Source organism: Anser brachyrhynchus (genome assembly GCF_964034855.1).
Source record: "Anser brachyrhynchus genome assembly, chromosome: 2".
Taxonomy (NCBI): domain Eukaryota; kingdom Metazoa; phylum Chordata; class Aves; order Anseriformes; family Anatidae; genus Anser; species Anser brachyrhynchus.
Window position 1 is genome coordinate 16,637,990 of NC_137695.1, and position 25,200 is coordinate 16,663,189.

At 38.1% G+C, this 25,200-nt stretch overlaps 1 protein-coding gene across 11 annotated transcripts in view; it reads right to left on the bottom strand.

The window, feature by feature from the left end:
• Positions 1-25,200, bottom strand: part of SVIL (supervillin) — a 137,005-nt gene that overhangs the window by 40,650 nt on the left and 71,155 nt on the right. For 5 of the 11 annotated variants that reach the window (XM_080579929.1, XM_080579930.1, XM_080579924.1 and 2 more), the window contains 11 exons: positions 21,679-21,770; positions 15,988-16,045; positions 15,710-15,861; positions 14,624-15,305; positions 6,603-7,490; positions 6,095-6,265; positions 5,416-5,450; positions 4,231-4,292; positions 3,727-3,866; positions 2,885-2,980; positions 1,408-1,660 (listed from right to left, as the gene is read on the bottom strand). In XM_080579929.1, the coding sequence (XP_080436055.1) occupies positions 1,408-1,660; positions 2,885-2,980; positions 3,727-3,866; positions 4,231-4,292; positions 5,416-5,450; positions 6,095-6,265; positions 6,603-7,490; positions 14,624-15,305; positions 15,710-15,861; positions 15,988-15,995 (2,487 nt within the window). In that variant the 5' untranslated portion in view covers positions 15,996-16,045; positions 21,679-21,770. The remainder of the gene's footprint in view (positions 1-1,407; positions 1,661-2,884; positions 2,981-3,726; positions 3,867-4,230; positions 4,293-5,415; positions 5,451-6,094; positions 6,266-6,602; positions 7,491-14,623; positions 15,306-15,709; positions 15,862-15,987; positions 16,046-21,678; positions 21,771-25,200) is intronic. The other 6 variants (XM_080579925.1, XM_080579933.1, XM_080579926.1 and 3 more) reach the window with 4 other exon arrangements.

Consider the following 25,200-nt stretch of genomic DNA (forward strand, 5'->3'; position numbering starts at 1 on the left):
TACATTTGCAATTATGTATTTTGGTAATTAAACCTCTAGTTCTCTATTTTCTTACCTTTCTTTTGTTTCTTTCTACAACAACCACAACTACATCTCAAAACTCCAAACGCACAGCTCACTATGTAAGGTCTTTTTGACAATACATTCCCACTGTACTCTGTTCAGAGGCAACTCTGGTTTCTTTTGCTAGGTTCAAAAGGATATGACAAAACATGCTTCCTCTGCATTTTCTTGCTTGAAGTGTAAGTTCATCTTGTAAAAGTCTGACAAATTAATGTGACTGTCACTGGCTTCTTTCCCATCTGCTTCAGCCCATTTCTGTTGATCACCTTCCTGGCTCCCAAACAAGTTAGTGACATGACCATTAAAGAGTTCGAACTGTGACAGTGGTTGGCATGTGGAAAATGAATGGAAATTGTACTCTGTAACGTCTGGAAATCTTGTTAAGATAAATATGCCAAATATTTACTACTACTATAAGCCTAAGTCAAGTAAACATAAGGCACAGTTATGTATTCATGCAGATTTGCACCAATATACTTAAAGAAATCCTACCTTCCCACAATTCTATTATTATATGGAAAATGTAGAAAGATGAATGAGGCATTATAGAAAGAGTACGTAGGGCAGGAACCTTCTAACACTCAGATCAATCCAAACCCTTAGAAATATAACATGCAAAGGAGTGATCCTTCACTGTTAAAGTGATTTCTTCTAAAGCTGTAGTGCTAACGGACTGATGTTTCTGTTGTTGCAAACATCAGATCTGAAAGATTACTGCTTGGCCATCCTGTTCTCAAGCTTCACTAAAAAGGCATTCCTTTCCAGTTCCAATTATATGAAGGATTCCAGACTGAGAAGCCCAATTCCACTGCACAGTTTAAATCACTTCATTTTGACTGTGAATTTCTGAATTTCAGAAGTATTCTGTTTTGGTGAAACAAAAGAAAAATTAAAATCAATGCCCCCTCCCAGTGGAAAACAACAGAACAATGTCGTAATACTGGAATAAATAGTGCCTTCAGGAACAGATTGAAAGATGCACATGACAAAGCTCCAAAACGAGATGCACCAGTTTTCACCCTTTTGGTCAGGAATTTACTTTTAGAAGTTGAAAAAGACACCGGAAAAGACAGAGACTGTGAAACGTACAGCGTGCACTCATCAGGAAGGTGGTATACTCTTAAATTACTTAAAAAAGGAAAACACATCAATGAACTTGAGCATTTTGGAGGATGTTGTTTCTCAGTGTCAGAAGACTGCTTCCTGAAGCTTTTTCCTGTGAATATGTCATGACCCCACTGTGTAGCTCAGAGCAAAGAAAAGGGCAACTGTCATGGCATCTCACACTAAAGCTCTTTTTTCCAATAAAATAAACAAATGAAAAAGAGCTAAGATTGCGCTTACCTGCTCAACTTCTCCAAGAGTGACAGGCTGGGTCTGGTAACGAGCGTTCATCCTCCTGTGTCTAATATCTCCTCGACTCCTCGTGGAGATGGCCCTGGATACTGGTTGAGACAGTTTGTTAAACAAAGCCATCTTTTCTGCCAAACTTAATGTGGAAGAATCTGGTTCATCAGATTGATCTTGCCCCATCGCCTCTTTGGCTGCTCTTATCTCCTCTTTAGCTAAAATTTTTTGGTGTGCTGATGCCTGCAAGCTGAAGAAACAGAACTGGAAATGAGTTTTAAAGATGCTGTTATAAAGTTTTAGAATCTTAACCTGATAGAAGCAGAAGAACTGCGTATGAAGCACAATAGCCAATGTAATATAGCAGCCTAAGTGGTTATGCAGTGGTTCAACATTGGCATGATGGGTTCTAATTTAACAGCTGAAGATTTAAAAAAAATGTTAAAATTTTTCATTCGCAAATTCATTTGATTATGACATAACAATTTTTTGAAAGGAGAACTCAAGATTGAAGACAGACTTTTCAGACCAATCGCTTTATACAGAATACAGAGTTAGAGACATTTACAATGCTGCTGTAGAACAAACACTTGTCCTACAACGCAATTTATGTAAAATTCAGTTTTATTAGAAATAATTTGTGGATCATATATGATAAAAGCATGTAGAAGATGGATTTAAATTCCAAGTTAGGGCTTCTTTTAGGTTGGCATAAATTGTAATGCCTCTGATAATTTGAAGGAGAATAGAGTTCAGTTTTGTTTTTTGTTTAGAGTTATTGGGGGGTGACTCAAGAACAAAAAATAGTTTTGCAATATACTCCATTAATTATGAAGATTGTTTGACCAATGCTGAAGGCAGACACATTCATTCATAAAAGCTGTAACTGCATTTGTCTCTACAATAACATTTTATTCACCTCTAGCTAGATTCAGCCACATTTATGAAATTAGTATTTTTGTTCTGTCGTGCTCTCTTTGCTAAAATTCTCTTGTTCAGAATGTAATAGTATTCTGCAACTTTACCTATAGGTGGTGCAATTTCTTATCTTTCCTTCAATTTTGCAAACTAGAAAAAAAATATATGTAGAGACAGACAAAGAGGATATGTACTGCTTGTGAAATCAAGCACCCAGCTTTGGTATTTTCACGTCAAGACGACATCACTATATATAAAAGTACAAGAGCAAAGAGGGTTCTGCCAGGTTTGCTCACATGCATAGTCATTTCTTTCACATATAATACACTTCTAGAATAGGTGAGTGTGGTTAGAGAGGTCCTAAAAACAGATGCTTGACCAAAAAAAGCTGCGATGTTTTATCATGCAAACGTAAATGAAGTTGACAAATGTTTTAAATATTCTTGAAACAAGTATTGACTTGACACATTGAAAAGGCATTCAAGATTTTAAAGATGCATCTGCTATTGAGGAATCTTGTGCTCCATGTAACATGCATGTTTATCCCCCCCAGTACCTGATAGGTTGTACAGTGCTCTTAACTACAGTGGGACTAGGTACTCTTGTCACTACTGTGTGGGTATTCACAGAACGTGAAGCAGGGGTAGGTTCACTTTAAAGAATTGCCAAGGAGGGAAAATTCACAGGGAGAGAGAAGAAAAAAGCATTAAGAAAAGCAATACATTAAGTGTTAACTACAGAAAAGACCAAAAACAAAACAAAACAGAAAAAAACAAACAGCAATGATTTTTAATTAACTGCTGTGAACTTTGCAAAATAACATCAAATACTTTGAAAGAACTAAAAGCCTAGAGGAGCAAACAGGTTGTCTCTTGAAGATGCTGTTACCCATAACATAAGCCATCTTTTAGCAGATCATTAGATGAACATCCATTCATCTTTTTCTCCATTTTCCCCCCAAAACATTTTTTTTTTGAAAATTTTATGATGTATGACTAAAGTGCAAGAAATGTTTTCAGGAAGTACATTTGAGATTTCAGAGTTTAAAAGGCTTTTCCCAATACAAACACATTCCATAAGAAATAGTGCAGATTTCCCTCAGTGCGAAGTATCCTTTTTGTTTGAGTTACAAACCGATGCTATGATTAATCCCGTTTACCTAATCTACGGCTTCATAAACCTTCGGCCAAATTACAGTTCATGCAATTTATGCTTTACTATTCCCTCTACTTCTAATAAGGAATTTCAATATAGCTTCCCTTGTGGTTCTCAAGGAAGTTGGCCCTTAACAATAAACATTTTCCTTGCTACAAAGTTGTAAACACCACATATATGGTACTTATTCCCAGATTTAAAAGCAGGAACCAAAGTTAGAGCCAACATATGAACAAGACTTACGAAGCTGCAATGACCACTTCCTCACTGGTAATTGGTTGTGTGTGCGATCTATCCTGCAAACGCCGCAGCCTTCTCTCTACTGCTGAACTTCTTGTAGGAGGTTTAGGAATGTTCTTCATTTCGAATGATTTTTCCATTTCCTAAGTGGACATATGTCAATTAAAACCATGAAAAAAAAGTTCTAAAACACTACTTTCTTTTCAGCTTTCCTGGATGCAAAGTATTAATTTTCCTGATTGTCTACCTCTGAATTAGAAGCAGGATATAATCACACAGTAGCCATTATGGAGTTAAAATTAACTGCACGTTTCTTTAAATGTTGTTCTCAAAGATGGCTTTAAAGCAACAGGTCTGCTGTGTAGGTAGATGAGATGAAGTAAAAAAAAGTATGTGCTTGGACTTGGTTAACTGCATTACACTTCGTTCTAATGAACCTAATGATCTTCAGCATCTTGAATATGCAATGTTTAGCTCTGTTTTCTATTAAGAAAATGTAATACTTACTCTAAAAAGCAGCCTCTTTGCAGCTACACTTAGTTTGGCTCGGTCATCTAATTTTTCTTCATCTACAGAAAGAAAAAAAAAAAGCTGAATGTAATGAATGTAATGAATCAAGCTCATAGCTTGTAGTAAGTGAAAGTTTTTCTGACTAAATGATTTCCAAACTCCCCCAAAATAACATTTTATTAATAAAAGAAGCATTTGCAGCAAATAAATTGGCTGTACTCGCTTTTAATGAAAGATATATCATGAACCAAATTGCATGAACTTTTACTTATATTTACATGTACTGCATCAGAGAAAAATTCTGAACAGGACTTTGAGAGCAAAAGATTTTTCTTCAGGACAGTTCATGTGATTTCAGGTTAAGTAAAGAAACTTTTATTTATAATCATATATGTATTAGTCTATGACAACACATTGACTAAGAAAATACTTTAGACTGAGAGATCAACCACTGTCTTAAGCTCAACATTCATCCTGCTGAATAGGACACCTATTTTCTCTCAGTTGACCAGACAAGAGAGTCTCTCCTGGCAGCTGGTCATTCTGATTACCATCTTGTATCCCCATATTTTAAAAGTTCAACTGGTATGGTTAGGAGCTGAAATCAGCATCCTCCAGATCCAAGAGCCAGCATCTCAAAGCTGCAGAGTATCAGCTTTCAAATAGCATAAGGCATTAAAGTCTAAATTTAGCTACTCATGAGATTAGCTTCTTAATTTGTGCCAGAGTTGCCAAGAGTGACATGAAGAAAAGAGAAGCAAGATGGCAGACAATTATATAATTTAATAACCAGCATCTTGCAACATCCTTAGCTGGAAAATACTTTGCTAATGTCAGTTTCCCACTATAGTGAAAGCTTTTTAGTCATTAGTCCTAAACTAATGATTTAAATGTGTATTTTTTTCCAGCTAGCAGTCAGATAAAAGCAATTAAATTAAAAAAGCATGCCACTCCACCCTCTACTCCCAGTATATAGTTAGGAGTCCACAGATAGACTTCTGGACTTAAATTAATCTGAAATTAAGTCTGTAGCAGACACGGCCCAAGGAAAAGTGCTACTTCAAACATATTATAGGAATTGATGCTTATATTCAGGTGGACTTTGCATTATCAAACACCACTTCAGTTAAAAAAAATACATTTGTTCCCATTTCTTCCTTAGAAAATTGTATAGTGACATACCATCAGCAGTTGGTATTTCTGCACTCAAAAATGACCTAGTGAAAAATAATCAAACAGGAAGAAGTTAGCTTGAAATGAGATATCAAAAATGAGATTCAAACTCCAACTGAAGCAGCAAGACATAAAAAATTCTTAAGAATACGAAACCTGTCTGTTTTTCAAGTTTCAACAGTTTCCACTTGTAACATCCTTCAATAAAGCAGAAAGGCAAGCAATCACAGCCACACTTACATAAAGTAAAGGAAAATGATTTCCAGTTCATCTTGCAGAAGATCTAAGATTTGATGCCAGGTCTTTTAACACAAAATCTGTAGATTTTTTTAATAGTAAATGATAAAGCAGGGTAGATGGGCTCTTTATTTTATATAACTCTTTATATAAAACCAGACAAAAGCTTTTATCATTAGACAGAACCAGACAGCTGTAATACTTTATGATTCACTGTTTACCATTTTATGCAGGGGGATTTGCAGCAAATTGGTTTTTGTTGGTTTTTATTTTATAAGAAACTGCATACTCAAGTCAATTGGAATTTATCCTATAACCAATACTTGATTATTTTTAAAGAGAAATGATAACCTTGTAAAATATTTATGCTAACAAATGAACACATTTTCTTCACAAGCTTGTTCATGCCTACCTGCACCAGAACGCTACACAGAACCACATACATGCCTACCTATCCGTCTCCTTTCGTTCTGCTGACGTTATAGGTTGAGTTTTAAATCTCTCAGAAGTCTTTCTATTTTCACCAGGAGTAAAATAGCGCCTCGGCCTTCGTGGCCCTCTTTCGCGATCACCATTGGCAGGCAAAGCGCTACCTGACGTTGACATCTCAAACCGAGATTCGCTTTTAAACCACATGATAGAAAGTGCATAGAAAAGAAAATAGAAGAGAGAAGTAAAGCATAGATGTAAGCATCTCTACAATCCACTAGAGATCACTCTGCATGCTCCTCCGGTACCATGCATGGACGTACACATCCCAGCTACCCCCATCACAACTTGGGCTAGCAAGCAGAAGCACAGAAGCGGCCTTCAGACCATCTCAGCCTCCAATACACACTGGTGAGAGCTAAGCTGTGTGCTTTAAGTGCCCAACACAACTGACAACTGATGTTGAGTGTGTGTAATTTTGCCAAGGACGTGCAAGTTTCACACGAAAATATGTCTGAAATGTCACCTACAGGTCTGTTTTCTTGTTGGCATTAGCAGTTTCCAGAAAGACATTACGGAGCTGGGCAACAGAGACTTTTGTGTCAACCATGCCAATCTCACCATTTGCTGCATTTGCTTCCGTGCTCTCCTTACTATGAAAAGATGCTAGCTTAGGAGCCACCGTATAGTCAGACATTGAGCGAGTCAGGACTTTATGCTTTGCTGTTGACACTTTCCAGACGGGACCTTTTCCCTTGGCAGGCTGCGATACGGACCCGCTCTGTATGTACATAACAGCTTCGCTCCTTTCTATGTTCTCCGGGGCCTTCAGGGGCTGCTCAGGACCCTGTCTCCTATTGCACTCTAGCTCTCTCTGAACTTCCGAGTTAACCTTCGGCTTGCTTGCTGAAGTGGAGCTCCCCATGGTGGTATCCAGTTCTCCTCCTCCAAAGAGGCCTTCGTGGCTCTTCCCTTGCTTGCGAATCTCAGATGGCAAAATCGGCCTTCTGCCTTTGGAAGCCTGCTCACCCTCCAAGGACTCCTCTTCATCAGGCTTTGCTCCATAACCGGGCGCCTCTTTCTTGTCACTCTCCGATGCAGGGGCTGCTGCTGATTTTGTTAGCAGGCTGACGCTGTCTGCCAGGAGGCGGCTGCCAACAGGGAGATTTTCTGGTTCTTCTGTTGCCATCAGCTGAGCCGTGTGAGCAATGCCAGCAGGCTGGATATAGCCATGTATTGGTTGGCGGACCGCGCTGACGGGCTGATTTATAACCCTATCAAAGGCAGACGTTTCTGTCTGAAGAGGCATGTAGTGGGCTGGCACTGGATGGGATTTTCTCTGAGGGACACTGTCTGTGACAGGTTCGGGGCTTCCACGCGCGCTTTCCTCTTTCACCAGTTTCTCTCTAACTTTTACTCTTTAAGAAAGAAAAAGGATCAAAGCTGTGAAGAGCAATACCCAATCTGGGAAGGAACACAGACTGAGGGTACAGGCAGCAACATCATACTAAAATAAAAAGCAATCTATATAAAAAAGAGAGCAATATTACGATGCTACCCCTTCCTACCCCCCAGTATTAGCAGTAATATTGCTCAAAAACATTCAGGTGATTCACAGGCCCTTGAACATGCATGGCTCCTGAGAGGTAACCGAGCAAGCCCTGAAAACGGCCAGCATCTTCCCATTAGGTCACAACTGCATTTAACCAACAGCACATACCCATAGTCTCAAACAAATAAAAAAACTAGATAATCAAACTCATTTTTATGTTATTAAAGTGTTGGGTTCAGCCTGAAATTGCACATTCTATTGACAATCCTGCATTTATCAAGATTTGGAAAGGTTTCTAAACATTGGGCAGCTTACTTCATACTGAGATCCTGTGGTATACTGGAGGAGAGGATGAAAACATTGATATCTCCACCTAAACCTTCTGATGTTGTCTGAGATTTTATTTATTTTTGTGTATCAGGTAACATTTTAGATGTCTTAAATGTAGTATAACTTAGTACAATAAGTGAGGAAAAACATTGAAAGTGCAAGCCTTGAATCCCCAGGTGAAACTATGGCATGGCTGTTGTTGTTTAGAGGGCTTGCAGGGGATCAACAGATACAAAAGAAAACCAGAATCAGGCATTCTGCTTTAAAATGTCTCACTACATTCCAACATGCAAAACCTACAGGAATGTTCCCAAAGGTTACCTTACTCCAGTGTATTTTCTAGAAACACTTCTAGACTTGTGGAGCACACATGCAAAACACAGAGCCATGTTCTACCTGTAGACACTTAATGCAACTCCACTAACAAAAAAAACAAGCACGCACGCCTGGAGGCAGCCTTTGCTTTACAGCTATACAAAATTATATACATATTATAACATATTATTAATATATTATATTATATACAAAGTTATTTTATACAAAATAGCTGCAGCTCCACTCTCTAGCAGTTTTACAGCCACACCAGGTGGTCATACAGCTTACAGGGTGAGTATTAGTAAATATCACATACACATTGCAAATGGGTATCAAGAATGATTTTAACTCTGAGCAAGGTTAGAAACCCTTTGGTCAAAAGTAATCCAGCTCAAAGTACGTGCAATTCCAGGTTTGCTGGTATGGGACTTTTTGAAGTTTATATTATTAAAAAAGCAGCACTTACATAAAGTGAAAATTAATGTCTGAGAGGATTAATTCAGGATATCCAAATTTATCTGAAACGCTGACCTTTCTAATATTTTGGTGTTTCTTATCTCTTAGTATTGGTGCACTTACCAGGGAACCTTCTCAAGTTTACTTAAACACAGAAAGTTTATTCACTGTTAAAAAGTGATTCTGTAAACTATTATGCATGTACCAAGCATGCTCCAGAATATCCACAATGATGTTAGTAACTGGGTTATAAGAATTATTTTAACCAGGAACATGGGAAAGAGTCTTCCTGCAATGCTTCGCATGGTGGGCTAACAGCATGTGTTACCAAACTGGGAGGAAGCAGCTGCTTGTAGCTCTGATCAAGATCTTACTTTATCTTCCAATATTAAATTTTTACTTTTCTTGCACCATTGCCTTTGGAATTCAAGGACTTTATTGTAAGGAATGCTAATGCAGATTGGGTTGTGGTAGAAAAATCTGTTGGTTTGCAGAGTGCAAAACGAGATAAAATAAGGAGTTATAAAAAGTAGTGGAAGCCAGTATGATAATAGCAGTGGAAGAAGTGAGGGGCATTTGTACTCCTCCATCAAAATATCAGTTGGTTGCAAGTCACAATAAAAGCAGATGCTTCAAAAAAGTTTCAACAGCTGTTTATCCGCAAGAAATGATGCTTTCTAACTCACTGCTGTTAAGGGAAAATAAAGGGCAAATGTTAAATGACGCCAGGGTAAAGGGGAGGAAAAGGGAGGTGTTCAGTCCGATTGTTAGCCACACAGCTACATTTTATGATACCTGGAGGGCCAGCTGATAAGTGAAGGTGTGTCCCCTTCCGAATCTTTCTGAAGAAACCACTCAGGTTTTGATTTCCCTGCACTACTACAGAAAACAGAACTTCAGGTAGTTTTGGAGAAAATCTCAACATTTGCTCACTCTCATCTCCCACTCTTCCCTCCCCCGGTTTGAGCTCAAAACCCTTTCATTTTTAAACAAAGATGCAATTACGTAGTTACAGAGAACTGTTCAGGAAAATAAAAGTACAGCACATTAATCAAATTACAAGGTGACAAACTGTGAAGCAGACTATCGTGTTATTTCCACAAACAGCTAAATGGTGTTCTGAACATTAATTTGTTGTTGTTGTTGTTGTTTTCAAAGGTAAGTGTGCCAAGTGTACGCTGTCCAGAATTTGAGAAGTGAAAGCAACTCTACAATGTCACATTTGCCATTTGCCACTGCAGGTCAGTTTGGAGGACAGATGTAAGGACAGCTCTAAAAGTTGCTCATATCACTCCTTTAACTTGTGATTTACAGTGGTAAAAACCTTTCACTACCCGGTGGGTCCAAAACACAGAAGTAACATGAATTTAATGAAATTAGAAATTTAAATGGCTCTATCACACTTCCTAAGAAATTCTCTGGAACAGCTGGAATCCCTCCCTCTTTTTATGACACCGTAACACGGCAGCTTCAGCAATGCAAACCCCGTGAGCTCCGACACCCATCAGGTAAGACGTGCTGTGTCACTGCACGACTGGGGAAACAAAAAGCTTAAGAAACAGGCAAAATAATCCCCAACCTTGACCTGGTCTTCATTTCATCCTGTTTCCTCACTGGATTTAAAGGCACAAAAGAAACAAAGGCACTGCAGACTCAACAGCCCTGCAGGAAACAGCGGTTGCGGGCTCCCTACCCACAGTGTCTCGAATGCTTTCCTCCTGCCCGCTTTAGTTCCCAGCCCTTAGCAACAGCAGGTCCTGGCGAATGCTTTTAACCTTCCAACCACAGCCTGCCCGGCCACACTCGTGTTCACAAACAAACCCCTGGAGGTGACAACAGGGCAGGCTGCTTCCCATTACATGTAGCTAACTCTGAAGGAACTCCTCACGTTACACTAGAGCCGTGTGGCATCAAAAATCCCACCAATTGTCGAATTGAGCTGAGGGTACTCTACTTCGGTTTTTATTAGCTGGTCATTTAATAAGAACGGTTGGAAAAGATCAAATCAGAGATTCTTAAGATAAATTGATTTGCAACAAATTCTCTGTTGAATTTGAGGACTCACCCACAGCTGTCACCAAATCCAAATCAAGCTCAGAACAAAGCCAACCACTGACTGTAGAAACAACTTTCATTTTCTTTCCCCAAATGTTTTTGAATTCTTCGAGGAGCTGACCAAACAGGAGGTGTTCACAGGAGCTTTACCAGGAGCTGTCCCAGTAGCTGAAATTGCTCAGTAGAAAGCAAACTTCCCATTTGCTTCTTAACGTGTACTTTGGCACATTTTATAGTGGGCAGGGCGCAAGCAGGAATTATTTGTATTTGATCATTCATCCTTTGAAGAGAGCAGTCAGAAGAATGCAAGCCATGTTTTGAATTTAATCAGCCGCTTTATTCAGCAGCAAACTGTACAAAATGTCAACTGCTACTTCCTCAGCACTTTGTCGTCTTCTCAATGACGGACAATAGGATTGATTATTGATACGTAGAAAACTGAAGTCATAGGAAGACCAAAGGCATAAAGCTCCTGTGCTTACTAAGCTGCATTTATTTTCCAGTTTGAATTCAGCACACTAAAATTTAACAAAAACAAGTTTGCCATACATATAATGGGAAGCTGCTGTCAAATTGGCACCCATCTGGAAATTGAGCTTTACTGTGCTTGTGCAAATGGCCTTGTAAGAGACGTTAACTTCAAACAGACCACGTGGAAACAGGCAATGACTTCTTTACCATTCGGAAACAGGAACAAGTGTTTCCGAGGGTTATCTGTAAATCTCTGAGCATCACACAGTGGATACACACTAGCACAGGAAGTTGTCAGGGCATTAAAACAAAGAATGGACTTTTGGCAACTTGGCCTTTAAAATACCACCTAACGTCTACACGTGTATCCAAACAAGAAACCAAATCCTAAATTCAAGCTTTCGGCTGCTGTAAGAGCTACACCATGTCTTTGCAGGTGCAGATGGTTTCCTTTAAAAGATATGAAAGACACTAGTTGAGGGAAACCTGTTTTACACTAATACTGACCCAAGCCTTATCTAGAAAGAATCTGATACTCTTTTGCAGCCAGCATTGTAGTAAGCTTCACTTTCTTTCTACCACTTTTGCCCCTGTCTCTCACTTGTTAGTACAGAACTTCTGCAGAGTAGCTTAAGTGAAAACCAACCACACTACAAATGGGATGGAGCTGTTCAGTTTAATCTCAGGAACTGTGCTAACAGCAGGACCCACCTGAAAATGGATTTTACCACTTTATTACCTGGAAGGGGAAAACAACTAAGTCCCCCCAAAAAGAAAAACCTTGCAGATGGGGCCTGTCTCCAGTTCTTGCCAAGCACAACTGATCCCATAGTGCTTCACACAGCACTAGATCTCACGGGGACATATAACTTCTAACAAAGGAAAAAGTATATCCCCATTAAACAGACTGCTTCCTTAGTTATTTCTCTTCAGCCCAACTTTTGCAATACCTTTTGTCATAGAAAGAGGTAATTATTGAGGTGGCAGCTTTAATAAGAAGCAGCTGGATTAGTGAATGATGTGATAATGCTTTTGCCCTGCTCAGTCTGAATTTGTAACTGGTTTATAGAGCTGCATTAGAAAAGCACACTGGGCTAGCTCTGATTCCCTTAAGGCACAAATTTTGGTAAACTGCTTCATGAGAACAAATCCTTGCTCTTCAAAAAGCAGAACTTAAAAGTTAAAAGATCTTTTTAAAGATACCTGACTTCTCCATTCTGAAAGTTCATCTCTGAATGAGCTCATTGAGGTGGTTCTCTACAGCCAGTATGATGTTTTGCCAGGACAACTGCCACCCACCAATGCTGCTAGCAGCCTAACTTCTCTTGAGCTGGAAGAGAAAATTATCTACAACGCATTTCATTGTTCTGTGTCTCATTGGTTTCCATTTACAGAAAAGGAGACTAGGGTTGCTTTATGAAAGTAAAGAAAATGAAACTCCCTTTTACACTGCAGCAGACACATTCTCTGCTATAAAGTTTGATAGGCTACTCTCTTTGATTTCCTGAGGATAAGAATTTGGTCCCTTCCTTCACCTTACAAAACAAAGAAAACAACTTATAAAACTAAGAAGGAACCAGCCAAAACACTTCCTTCCAACTGTTCAATATCCCTTCCTATCAGTAATTGGATTACTCAAGAGGTTTATCTCAAATTGACCGTCTGAACCTAAGGAACAGTATTTTGTAGTATTTGAGCTGAGGCTGCTTCAGAGACAAGTTTTTGCAGCCTGGAATAACCCAGTCAGCTCAACGAGTTTCAGTACAACTCTGTTCTCAGTTCTGTGGATGATATTGTGATGATTATTTTCCTTACTATAGTAACAGAATTGTAAGATTACAATATAAACTACATAAAATATAGTACTTCCTAAGTATGCTGGCTTTCCTCTGAGGGCTTTTTTTTTTTTCCTTCAAATAATTATATTCCTTTAAAACTTCAGTTGAATTGTGGAATTCCAGTGACATCTCATACACACATCTATCCATGCAAAAGAAGGTGAACAGATTACAAATCACCTGAATAATGAAACGATATGAAAAAAAATATTAGAAGACTCTCAACAGTGTGTCCTATTCAATAAAGTGAAATTAAAAAAAAAAAAGAAAGCGAAAGTACCTTTCAGCAGTTTACAAGCACTGTAAATAGGTGATTTGATCAATCGACCAGGTTGTTAACCTTTCACGTGGAAGATTGCTTCCTCATTCAAACTTTAAGAGAGTTAATAAGAAAAGTTGCAACCATTTAATGACTTTTAAATAAGAATCAGGTTTTGTGATTTTGATGGAAAGGATAAAGAAGTCCAGTCAAGGTAGCTTGCTTCTGAACTCACTGCTTCTGTGGTTAAGAGGGAAAAAAGTCTAAACTTTTCAGCTTATGCCAGTTCATCTTAGCTTAGAAACACTTCTGTTTAGAAACCGTCAGCAGGTCTCTGCATGATGGAGATGTGTTTGCAGTGGAATTCCTACTACAATTGGTATCCTTTTTGACTGCAACACTCCAACATATCTTCTTTTTACACCTGTTATTTTTCGTATATGTGATGATCTAGAAATTGAAGAATCAGACTTAAAGAAAAACATAAGATTTAAAAACTCTTAGTCAAGTGTTGTTTTTCAGTTACTATAACACCTTGATAGTCTGTTTTTGCATTACCATGTGGAACCACAATGTAAAATTAATGAAAGCTTTTCTTTTCCTCTTGGAAAAATCTGGCTGCCCTATTGCTGGATTAAATTACTCGAATCGGAAGTAATTCAGCATACCATGAAGGAGACTATGTTTTCCTATTTCACACCATGGAATTTTAACTCCCCCTTCTGCCCCTTCACACATGTACCCTGATACAATCTGAGGGATCAACTATCACAGTTCAAAAGGGTTTTTACATTTCACAGCAGGAAAACAAGTTGTATATTCTTTCAACTAACCCAAGACACTTTTCAGTTTTTAACTCTGAGACCTGTTTTATCTTGGCAGAAACTGTCATAAAGCTATTCAAATCTTCATTGACAAACAACTTGCCTTTACTTGGAAACCCTGACCAATTACAGGATACACGGGAGAAAAGTTAAAGGCTTGCTATAACAATTAATGAAAAAAAGCAGATTTTAAACCCTACCTGCTTCAATTTCTAGTTTGAGGCTGAATGCCTTGGAAAGCCTGGTCTAGTGGTAGTGGGGTTGGAGTTAGATATCATTAAGGTCCCTTCCAATTCAAACCATTCTATGATTCTATTAGATATTCAAAACCCAATAAATGCATTCTTCAAGGGCAATAAATATATTATCATAAATAGTATAGACACTGCTGCAGAAGGTGAATAAGTTAAACAAGCAAATTGGATAACCAAGCAAAAAAAATCATGCTTACCTTTGTCTGATGTTACTGTGCAAGGGCTGGTCATTCTGCAAATGGATTGGTGAGGCTGCCCGCTTTGGTGAAGAAAGGGACTCTATGGGGGTTTGCTTTGGTGATATTGGCACTTCGTTATAAGAGGAAGATTCTCGTCCAGAAAGGGTATGAGAGACAGAACTATCCAAGATTGCTGATGGGTCAGAAGCCTGTCTAATGGCACTATCATCATCTGCCTTTTTATCACTCTTTTCATTTGAGAGCTCTTCTTTAGCTGGGATACCATCTTTTTCACGGCTGGAGTACTCCTTGGATTCAGAAATCACACTCTTTGACTCCTTCGCCTCAGTCCTAGATGAATACAAGGAGCTGGAGTCCTTACTTTCGTCATCTTGCCTTTCACTTTTCACTCCCTTTCTTTCCAAACTGTCGGGATCTTTCCTTGCCCGTGTATATCTAGACGAGTAGTCAGAATCCAAATCAGAATCAAGAGATAATCCATATTTTTCTGCCAGCTGGCGCCGCCTCTCTGCCTTGTACCTAGCTATTCTTTCTGCTTTAGACTCTAGTTCGTGGGTATCCATGTTTCCTGTATACAAGGGCTCTGTATTTCCTCCTGTGATTTCTGCTCGGTATCTGGATGACCTGGGTTGTTTTTCTACAGAAGAATCTGAAGTTTCCTCCTCTTCATTTGATCTTCCTGTCAAAAGTACAACATATATGGGCCAATCCATCCCCAAACTCCACCGCGTACCATACTCACCCTTCATAATAAGTGGACTAAGTGCTTTCCATTTTCTTACAAATCAAAACGTACTAGTGACTGCACAGATATATTACACTTTTGCACTAGTCTCCAAAAACACATAAAAATGATTAAGTGTGTATTAGTCACAATCCTCTAAAAGCCTCACATCAAATTATTCTCGTAAAGCAATATATATAATTGACCTTTTTCAAATAAGACAACCATAGAATTAAAAGACATTAAAAAAAGTCTGATCACAGCTGTTCTATAAAACTCTTCTCTGTGTACTGAATGTATGATAGGGGTAGAAAATAAGTAATTTAGCAACAGAAGATTGACTTATATATACTACTTACCTAAGTGGTGACTGTATGGATCAGTTGCACGCATATATCTTGGTGCATCTTCTTCTAGTAAACGGTGTGTGACTGACCCTGGGCAGTTTTGTAGAAGCATAGGTTGTGTATCATTTTCAATTCCTTCTAAGCGTCTAGCTATTCTCTCTTTTCTGAAAAAGATTTGAAAAATGTGAAGTCAAATATCTTTGAAGATTTGAGGGGGGAGTTTCTAAGAGGAGGAAACAAAACAAGCTGTGTGTTTTGTTTTATGGGCCAAAGACTTTTTTCTTTTTTACCTTTTCATTTCCAAAAAATCTTGGTTGTTTGGTTCAAACAGTTTTCTTAATTCTGAAACTGAGACAACAAAAGATTATACAGTTTATAAGCCACTAAGTTTCAGAGACTCAAAGAAACTTGCTAAAATACTTCAGAATAAGAAGGAACAGTCAAAAAAGTTAAGAGGTTTCTCATAGTTTTTGTCTGGTAACAAGTATTTACCTCATTTTGCTACTTTACTAAGCTTGCTGTCACAAGTGCATTAAGCACATGGGCACCGAGGAGTCCTCCAAGTACTTCAAGGCTATGCTAGAATCTGCTATGCCACCTGAGCATTTTTTGAGATCTAGTGTAAACCGGACAAGTTATATTTTGATTAGGTAACACCAAGCTTACATGCTATAGTAACTGCTTCCAAACCAGGCAGTATGGAGTTATTGCTTACCCTGTCTACACAAAGATTGGTGACCATGTTTAAAGAGAAAAATGGTGTCCCTTATTCCTTACTTTCCCCCCCCCTCAAGTGGCTCACGACTGGAGAAAACCTGTGCAAACTACCATGTACTCTCATGATATTTCTGCATGGCTAATCACTTTCTACTTTGCTAGTTTTCCCATTCAGTTTTAGTTGGTCATACTTTCCCTCTCTTGACCTAAACTGTTAGTTGGTGTTATGTGCTAGTAGGCAGCTGTCACAGTTCACAAAACAGTAGTGAACCAGCAGGAGGCATGATAGATGAGGTAATCCCTATATATATACATATGTGCATGGTTATCAGTGATGTTCGCAAACCACACTGGAGCAGTGAGTGCTACGTAAACAAGTGTGGTGTGATCTCTTACCACCAGGAAGAGAAACCATCCAAGCTGTCAAGGGATGCAGTGGATTGGAGTGGGGCTGGGAATGTCAAAAGTCCCCTGAATGTCATTGCCTTAGCAAAGACATGGTCCAAAAGGTGTGCTTATGTTTGTTTGTTTTTTTAAGCCAAAAGCTAAAGCTATTTTAATGCAATGCATCTCTAGATCTCTGATCCTGTTTACCCAGGGATCAAAAATGAAAGCAAACTATAGTCCACAGCCTGATAAATCAGTCCAAGACTGCCATCAGAAACACTTGATAACTCAGGAGAGTCTAGAAGACCACACCAGTGTAAAAGTAATTCTATCAGCTCTATTCCCTACTGGACTTCATAGCTCTAGCTACTTGTTAAACATTATTGAAACACCACCCTTTTAAAGGTCAGGTACAGTTTCTCTCCCTATCTTCTTAACTGTTGGAGTTTATGGGCAAATCTAAGTCAGGTTTTCAGCTGAGCTGCCACATACCCAGGTGGTTTTCTGTAGTCAATATCAGTGCTTGTACATCATAGTGCTAGATACAGTTAGTGCTAGATACAGACAGATGCCATTAACATTGGCTGTTATATTACCCTTATGTGCTGAAAAGCCACTAGGACTCCAGGTAAAATGCCTTTGACCAGCAAGACTGAATGGATTCTTATCATGACTACTCAGGGAAGCAAATGAGTGAAGTATTAATACAGCACCTGAGGCTACAGATGGGTGCCTACAGGGAATACAGGATACACGGGGGAAAAAATCATCTAGGGCACTCTGAAAAAATCCCAGTCCACAGTTTTACAGAACAGTCTAAAACTATCCACCTGAATTTTTCAAGCCAGGTTAGTCAAACCAATTGTCATCATGCAATGAAAAATCTAAGATGTACACATTTGATGTGACTAGAAGCACAGAGTAGCTAGACATAACACAGCTAACCCATGGGGTTACCTCTTCCATACCTAGCTTAAGCACCTGCAGCAAAGCAGATTGAAGCCTACACTGTTAACCAAGCTGACCTGCAAGTGAAGGTAGTCACTGAAAGCCAAAAAGCTCCAGGTAGAGATCGCTGGAGACAGACGGGGACTAGACTTGGCCAATGGAAAATTTGCATGCTGAACCAAGATTAAAGCAAAGATGAGCCCTTACACTGGGTTTTCATAGACTTTTCTCCCAATAAATGGTTTGTTCCCACTGCTGCCCTGCCTACTCAGCTGTGCTAGCAGTGGAACTGTATTCAACAAAGACTTTATCCATGTGAAACCAGCCGTCTCACGTTCACACTGAAGGAAATGATTTCTCATAAATACTTTGCTTTCACCTCTGCCAAACCTACTTCTGTTTGTCTTCTGGATATTAGGGTTTTTTTATTCCATCTGTTGCCTGTACATACATAAAATGGTTAAAACAAAACCCATAATTGTTCTGCCACTTCAGACAGGTCAAAGACCTCCATAGCTCACAGTTAATAAAAACACATTCCATCCAAATCCTGATCATTTCTCTTCCCTAGTCACCAATTTAAATGGTCCTTAAAACCATCAGAGAACAGGCCTTTTACACAGTTTTAGTCGAGCTCTGAAACTGAGCTTCATGTAATCAATCTTTTTTTTTTTCCCCTCATAAAAAAGGAAATTTGCCTATAAGTCATTCTCATACAAGATATTCGGAATTTCCGAAGAGCTCCCAGCAGCATTAGTTCAACACCCTCCCACTACGTGTTAGCTGAAGTTCCAGAGATTCTACTACGGCTCTGCAGTCCTAAAAAGAGCACTGGACTCATGAAGCATCTCTCCAACACCTTCCCAAACAAGATGGGACAAAAATAGCATGGGACTACTCTAGGCTGCCTTACACTTTTTCCACACTTGAGATTCCAGACAGTAATTTCAGCTGGGTTGGCCAATATCTACAGAGCTTTTGTTGTGAAAACAGTTTCAGTAATATTTTTCATCTATACAATGAAAAAAAAAAAAAGCCAAAACCCACATACAAAAAAAGAAGAAAAATGCAAGATGTCTTCTACTACTTTAGTGATTTCTTTTTGCTAAATAAAATATAGGACTTCAAATCATGAAAGCTAGTTGGAAGAGTTTCTGTCCCAAGGACTTTGGTTGGCACTTGCATGCTAAGGTGATCAGGTTTCTCTTTTTCGGTTTGCAGTTTGAATATGCTGGTGCCAGCTTCCAATCTGTTCATGAATGGTATTCCACGTTACCATCAGAAACCATAGCATCTCAAAGACATCCATGACAACGTAAAGAATAATAACACCACTACCTAAAAGGTAGCACAAAGATCTGATTCAGCAAACATGATTCTGATATAGCACACAAGAAAAGACTAAAAAGCTTAAAATAATTTGTTTCACAGTAAAAGCTCCTTATCGAAGATACTTCACGCCAACACTTCATAAGCATTATTGGTCAGTATAGTAAAGGGAAAGAGGAAGAACCACAACAGTTTAGGAACAGCCCTGGGCTTCAAGCTTTATTTCAGAATGTTGAGCGGGTTGCTGTGGTAGGATATCCTCTAATGCAAATAGTCAAGAGGCATCTTAATTTCGGTAACCGTAGACCTTCAGAGGTCTACAGTAACTGAGTAGAAGGTCTACAATTACCTTGTCAGACCAGATACTTAGCAAAAGCAGCATTGTTCCATGTCTCATCCCATAATAATAATGAAAAGTACATTTGGAGTGCACTTTATAAGAATTTTATGAAAAAAATCTTTAAAGTGATAGTTTTCTTACTGAATTCAGAAGTCTTTCAGAATATATGTTTTTGCTGAAAGCCCTCTTTGATAATAGCAGAACAGACATGTGCTGATAAAGTTGCAAACATGTTCCAACACATGCAAATTTTATTTTTAAATACACGAGCTGTAAAAACTGAGTCAAGCTTTCCAAAACTCTCTAGCAGACGGTGTAGATATACGTTTATAAAGCTTGCACACAGGTATAGGTTTATAAAGTTTGTATAAAGGTGGTTCAAAATGTACCTGCCACAAGCATGCTTCCTCAATTGCAACACAGGTATAAACATTTTAATTTTGAGGAAAATGTAACGCACTAGTAAAGCCAACCAATCTTGTTCCTTCCTTCTCCTCTCCCCACCTGAAGAGGTGATAGTCTACAAACCAGCCTGGGGAAGCTTTTACCTTCTGTTTATGCTAGCAGAGGAATGCTAATACGCTTACTGCTTAATTGCAGGCAGTGATGTGCTAGACTCTTTGAACATTAGTTCTGTCCCTGTCAGTTGAAAATTAAATATACTCCTCTCATTTTCCAGCACATGCAAATGTGGACCAAAGTTAACCCCTAGATGGGGCAAATAGCCTAGATTTTCACAAAGTGCTTGGACTCAAGTAACATAACCATCAGCTCCCATTACTAACTTTTGTTGGAGTCTAGTCTGATGCCTTTGTCTGATGCCTTTATTACAAGAATAGCATCTTAGGAAAAGAAGAGACATCCTGAAATAGAAACTAGTTCACTGAGAAGCGACTTAGAGAGAAAATTTCTCAAGTGAAGGCTCTCACAATTAATTTACTGCCCATCTTGGCCAGCATGATTGTGAAACTAAGTACACGGGGTAACGAGACTATTTATTCTTACTGGCTGGTGCTCTCATGTAGTCTGTACTGTATAAATGCATATAATTTTATTCTAACACTATGCCAACGAAATCTCTTTCTAAACATTTGTAATGATTACACTACAAGAGCAAGCATATTACTTAAATGTTATGTTGGAAGAAGTAAGCTGCAACAAATGACACAAAAGAGAAAGCCAGTTAGTTCTGTTTCACTGGGATTAGTGCATCCAGCCCTGTATTTTGTGTGAAAAGGGTAAATACCATCAGTTTCAAAAGAACATAAACACAGTTTTAATCAAAGTTCCAACAACACAGTTTTAATCAAAGTTCTAAGATCTACAACATGCCTGAGTGAATGGAATATGCCATTTACATGGAGCTCCTCCTTCAAATGCCATCCTTTATTGGTCAATAACTACTTCCAAAAAGATTGTGATTTCCTCTAAATAATTAAAGAGAATTTCAATTCTCTCCAATACCTCAACTGTATCAAAAGATAAAGATGGCAGCAATGTTTTCTTCGTAAGTTATTCAAGGTAAGATAGAAATTTGAAAACAAAAGCAACAGTTTTATTTCTTCAGTAGTTTAAGGAGAAAAAAAAAATCTAATGAGAGACAGGATATTTGAGCTACTTTTCTTGCTTATAAACAATGTTATGCCAGAGCTGCTATTTCTAGAATAATTGGGCTATTGTGAGATTTACTACCTACTGTAAACAAAAGTTCTTGGATGGCTCAAGTCACAAAGCTAGTCACAACCCACCTGCTGAATTGTTTAACAGAGTTTGTGGTAAGAGTGTTGGGAATACTGCTGGTCTACTTTTCTCCAAAATGGTCTCATTAACAACAAAATGTACCTTATGTAGTACATGCAAGATTAAAATTCTGTGTGTAGTCAGTTACTCATGTAAACAGTGATTCTACCAACCACTGAGGGTGACTGGAAAGAGCTACAACTACAAGCCAAATTAATGCCTTTGAATTCAGTACTAATCTACTTAGATTAACTCTCTGAAGTTTTGAATTTCAACCACTTTTTAACCTATTTAAAACTAGCTAATCAAAACTGAGCCTTATGAAGCAGGGACATAACAAAGCCTTGTAAAAGAGCATTGTGATTCATCCCATTTCATCCCCTATCATACCTCACAAGGAAAACCCATTTACAAAACAGCTGCGCTTAAGTGATTTTAACTGTGCTGTGCACTTGAATAGACTAAATTTCATATGCTGTTAAATTATCACTTGTGTTCATAACATGTCTCCCTTACCTACCTTTTGGAAGTACTGCTAAGAGATTAGCATCAATATCCTTTGTGCTGTTTGCAAGTTCTTCTTTATCTTCAAATGAGAACTCCTTCTGAAAACTGAAAGCAACATCTGGTTTACAGAACTGTGGCTGTTTCTGCTACAAATCAAATAAAGCCAAGATGTAACCAATTTACTGCAAGATATTTTAGCAGAGATACTGAAGAAAATACTTTCCATAAGAACGAAATAAGAAACAACCCCAAGAAACTCACAAAGCCAAACCTAACATAATTTGAAACTTATTTGGAACTGACTATGACACATTTTTGCATTAAATTACTGACCAGAGACTGCTTTCAAAATGCTCTACTAGTAATTACATTTGAAATAATCTACATAGAATGATTCTCCATAAATACTAAAACATATTTCATCAGATGCAGTACTGTAAGTACACTACACCTAGAAGCCTTCTGCATGACTGCCCTGTTGTTGTTACCGCTCTGATCTCTGGATATTATTTGGCTCATAATACACTAATATGAGCAGGTCATTCAGTTTTATACCTTGTCACTTCAAAACAGCAAAAATGCCTATTTAGATAAGATAAAAATCTCTTTAAATATGTTCATTAAACATACAAATTCAAACTCTAAAATGGAAGTATTGTAATGCTCTACAGCAGATGCTAATTGTCTACAATGACTTTTTTTTTGGAAAGAGTATTTCTCCTTGTGGGTAAACAAAATGAGATCTATTCTCCATTTATTAAAAATGGATGAAGACCTGCTGTATTCTGCCATTATGACTTCTAATCTATCCCAACCAGGCATAGAAAAAATATACTAGTCTTAAGACCTTTAGTAAATTATGTAGACAGGTATAAGATATAAAACCCCACAGTGATTCTAGGCTCTTCATTTTATCATGGAAGTGATGCACTATACAAGTTGCTGTCATTCTGACATGATAAATTACAGAGCTTTACTACTGGAAAATCCTTTCTTAGGACAGTTTTTAAATTTTTTGTTTTGAAACAGCTGAATACCCTTTCATCAAGGATATTTGGTAGAAAAGAAAAAATTGTCTTTTTTTTTTTTTTTTACTCATTATTCCAGATGAAAATTTCTCATTGAAAAGTCTTAAATATAATGACCAATAATATTTTACATTAACTCCAAGAAGTATTTGCTTCTTAATCATTTACAAATAATCTTCCCTTGTAAGAAGACATTGTGGAGAGAATTAAACTCTTGAAATGTCTATAAGGAAACCGGGCTGTGTCACATCCAGGCACCATGCCACCTGCTGCAAATTGTCTCCAATAACTGCACTTAAAGAAATTATTCCAGGTGCTGCCAAGAGAAGCAATGCTAGCCCCCACAGAAAAGCAATATCAAATAGAAGATTAATAGCGGCAATAAGCTGTCCATTACAGAAGACTGTGCATCCATCCGGGGTGAAAACACTTTAATGGAACTTACAAAATATATATCATGTAGTGGCCACAAGCAAATGGGTGCATGTGTCATCTGAGACTGGGCAGAGACTACGACAATTAACTGCAAGTTTCCACGTGCCTAACCCCACACTGCAAGCACTCATGGCTTTTATCAGCCTCACAGTATGTTATTTTCTTACTGAGAACCCCAAGGTTGAGGTACTACCAGTTTCCATTTGAAACCAGTTTCTACTCCTTTTGGCTGAGGATGACTTTGAAAAATGTGAGTAAGACTGCACTACAGCCATAAATCAGAATCAAAATCTATGTTGTCAAAACATTTTTTTATTACTTAAGACTTGTCTCCAAGTGTTGAGGGACCCAACTTATAACTTTTGAATACCTGGGGTTTATTTGGCAGCATCTCCGGTTGCTTCTGTAATGCTTGTGACAACAGTGCAATACCTCAAGTTTCCATTAACACAGGACTTCTAACATTCACTCATGCAGCAAAATCCCTGTTTAAATTAACTGTGCACTAATATCCACCACTGTGCCTGTGTCACACATGAATTTCCAAGGAAAAAAACATACAGAATCAGGACTGTTACTAGCCCATTGGTTGTAAAAAAGAATAACATTATTGGATTGCCTGTGGATCTTCAACAAAATTTCAAATATTGTAAACTAGTTTGGTTTCCCCTCACCCTTCATTCAAATTCTTCCAGGGACTCTGAAGATAGAGAGCTTTTAATCGTAGCCTAAAAATCTTTCACTGGGTTTACATGCATTTTTTCTCCTGCCAGTATAGTTGGTTACTTTACTTTTTTTTTTTAATAGAAGTTTTCCACATCTACTCAGTTTCCTCAAGACAGGCTCTCCATTTGATTGATCGTTTTAAAAAATATTCTCTACTTATTCTCAATTTTAAGTCTTTTTTTTTTTTTTTTAAATATGGTGACCAGAATTGGAAAGTCTTGATTCCAGAGCTGGGTCTCACTAGTGTCTTGCAAACTCGTGACTTCTAATGGAGAAAGCACTATTGTAGGACCAGCCAGACAAGTGCTGGGGTCTACAACATGTTAGCCTTTTTATAACTACACTGTACGGGTTGCTCAATCCTGCATGAGAAACTAATATGCCAAGGCTTTGCTTTCATCAGTTGCAAGTGACAGAAAAATTTATCAGCCCCCAATGTACAACTGTGCACTTAGTATTATTACATTACATCCCTTTTCTATTACTCAAGGTCATCCAGTTCTTCCTGCATGTGAGCTCCCTCCTCCTTTGTACTGAGGGTGGCTTCCAACCTCTGCTCACTGGCAGATTTCATTCAAGTTCTTTTAATAATTACAGACTTCTTAAGCTTAACCCTTGCTGGGCTACATGACATCACAGGTTACTTGCTTTTTGAAAGTCCCTTCAGTTTCCCTTATGCCCTCCTTTCTCCTTCCCCTCAGGACAGACTTTCAACAGTTATTCATTTATTTTAATGATTAGCTGTTTTCACATAGTGACCATTTTATCCACAGAATTTTTGCTTTTTCTCTTCAGAGGCATTTTTGCACACCCACTTGCTCACGCTGGCGCAAGTGACATTGCTCGTTTTAAAAACTGACACATTAGAAAAAAATGTCTTCAACTGATGCATCAATTACATTGCTTTCACTTGCACAGAGAATTCAGGGACAGAGCACTGTTCTGAAGATGATACAGTCGATCCAAGCAATTGCCTATTTATAGATACATATATAAAATTAGTTCTAAAAATGAAAGTAGGTGTATTTAGGACATGTCACATATTCAAAAAGAACGTTCATTAGGAATCTAAATTGAGTCAAAATGATGTTGGAGTAATTCCAAGTAGTTTTAAAAGAAATAATTTCAGGAAATTATTCAAAAGGGTTTTTTAAATATATCTGCTCATAAGTAATTCCTCAGCAAGACTTCCCTTTTTCCCTCATAGAGAGCTAGCTAGATATCTCCTTGTTTTATTAGTTTATTTGATAAAGGAACAGTTTCATCATCAATATAGTTGCTTGTACCAAGTCAGTCAGACTTACACTGCCAGGTATACTGTACCTTCAAACTCATCAACAGCTCTG